We start from the raw sequence: 694 nt of genomic DNA, 5'->3' as shown, positions 1-694 counted from the left end.
AAAAAAAAAAAAAAAGACAAGGTTTAATTAGACGAAACCAACTTTGCTTGTGCCTCATCCAGGCTTTGGTCAGTGATGGTCATGATCTGATGGAGGATGTCGCCGATGTCCTGCTTCCTGCCGTCGCCGTCCGCCCCGTCGTGTCCGTGGGGAGGCGGCAGGGCCATGCCCCCCTGCACCGAGTGCCCGGCCAGGTTGACGCCGGCCAGGGTCTGCAGCATGCGGGACTGATCGTCCATGGCTCCGGCGGCGGCCCGGGCCGCGGGGCCGGCGGGCGGCGGGAGGGAGAGCGCCGGGCGGCCGCGGTCCCCCTCGGTCTCAGTCCCGGAGTCCGGACCGCGCTCTCGCACACTCTCGGCCCGCTGGAATTTATGAGCCCCGCCGCCCGGTGCCCGTGTGTGTTTTATGGTGTTTGATGGCCGCTCCGGTGAGGGATTGACAGCCTGCCAACGCCACTCACTCACCGCGGACGTGTCACCCTGTGAAGTTTAGTTACAGTCTTCTTTCATCATCATCATATTTGTGGCTCGGATAAATGAGTTGATAAGATTTCTTTGCAGTTTTCCTGGTACAATCTTCCTCCAAAGCTTTTTTATTATTATTATTATTGTTATTATTATTTTTTTTATTGTTGCTTTTTATGTCTTTCCCCACTTGTCCAAAAATCTTCTGGGCAAAATTAAAAAAAAAAAAA

The 694-nt window shown here is 54.0% G+C and overlaps 1 protein-coding gene across 2 annotated transcripts in view; it reads right to left on the bottom strand.

Annotated features, from left to right (window-relative positions):
• The window catches only part of PBX3 (pre-B-cell leukemia homeobox 3), a 114746-nt gene extending 114265 nt beyond the window's left edge, over positions 1-481 (bottom strand). The window contains exon 1 of one of the 2 annotated variants that reach the window (XM_014942923.1): positions 43-481. In XM_014942923.1, coding sequence (XP_014798409.1) covers positions 43-239 — 197 coding nt within the window. In that variant the 5' untranslated portion in view covers positions 240-481. The remainder of the gene's footprint in view (positions 1-42) is intronic. The other variant, XM_014942922.1, reaches the window with a different exon arrangement.
• Positions 482-694: the final 213 nt, after the last annotated feature.

This window comes from Calidris pugnax, unplaced genomic scaffold (assembly GCF_001431845.1).
Source record: "Calidris pugnax isolate Ruff unplaced genomic scaffold, ASM143184v1 scaffold102, whole genome shotgun sequence".
Taxonomy (NCBI): domain Eukaryota; kingdom Metazoa; phylum Chordata; class Aves; order Charadriiformes; family Scolopacidae; genus Calidris; species Calidris pugnax.
The sequence above is the reverse complement of the archived record's forward strand: the minus strand, read 5'-3'. Positions and strand labels throughout refer to the sequence as shown.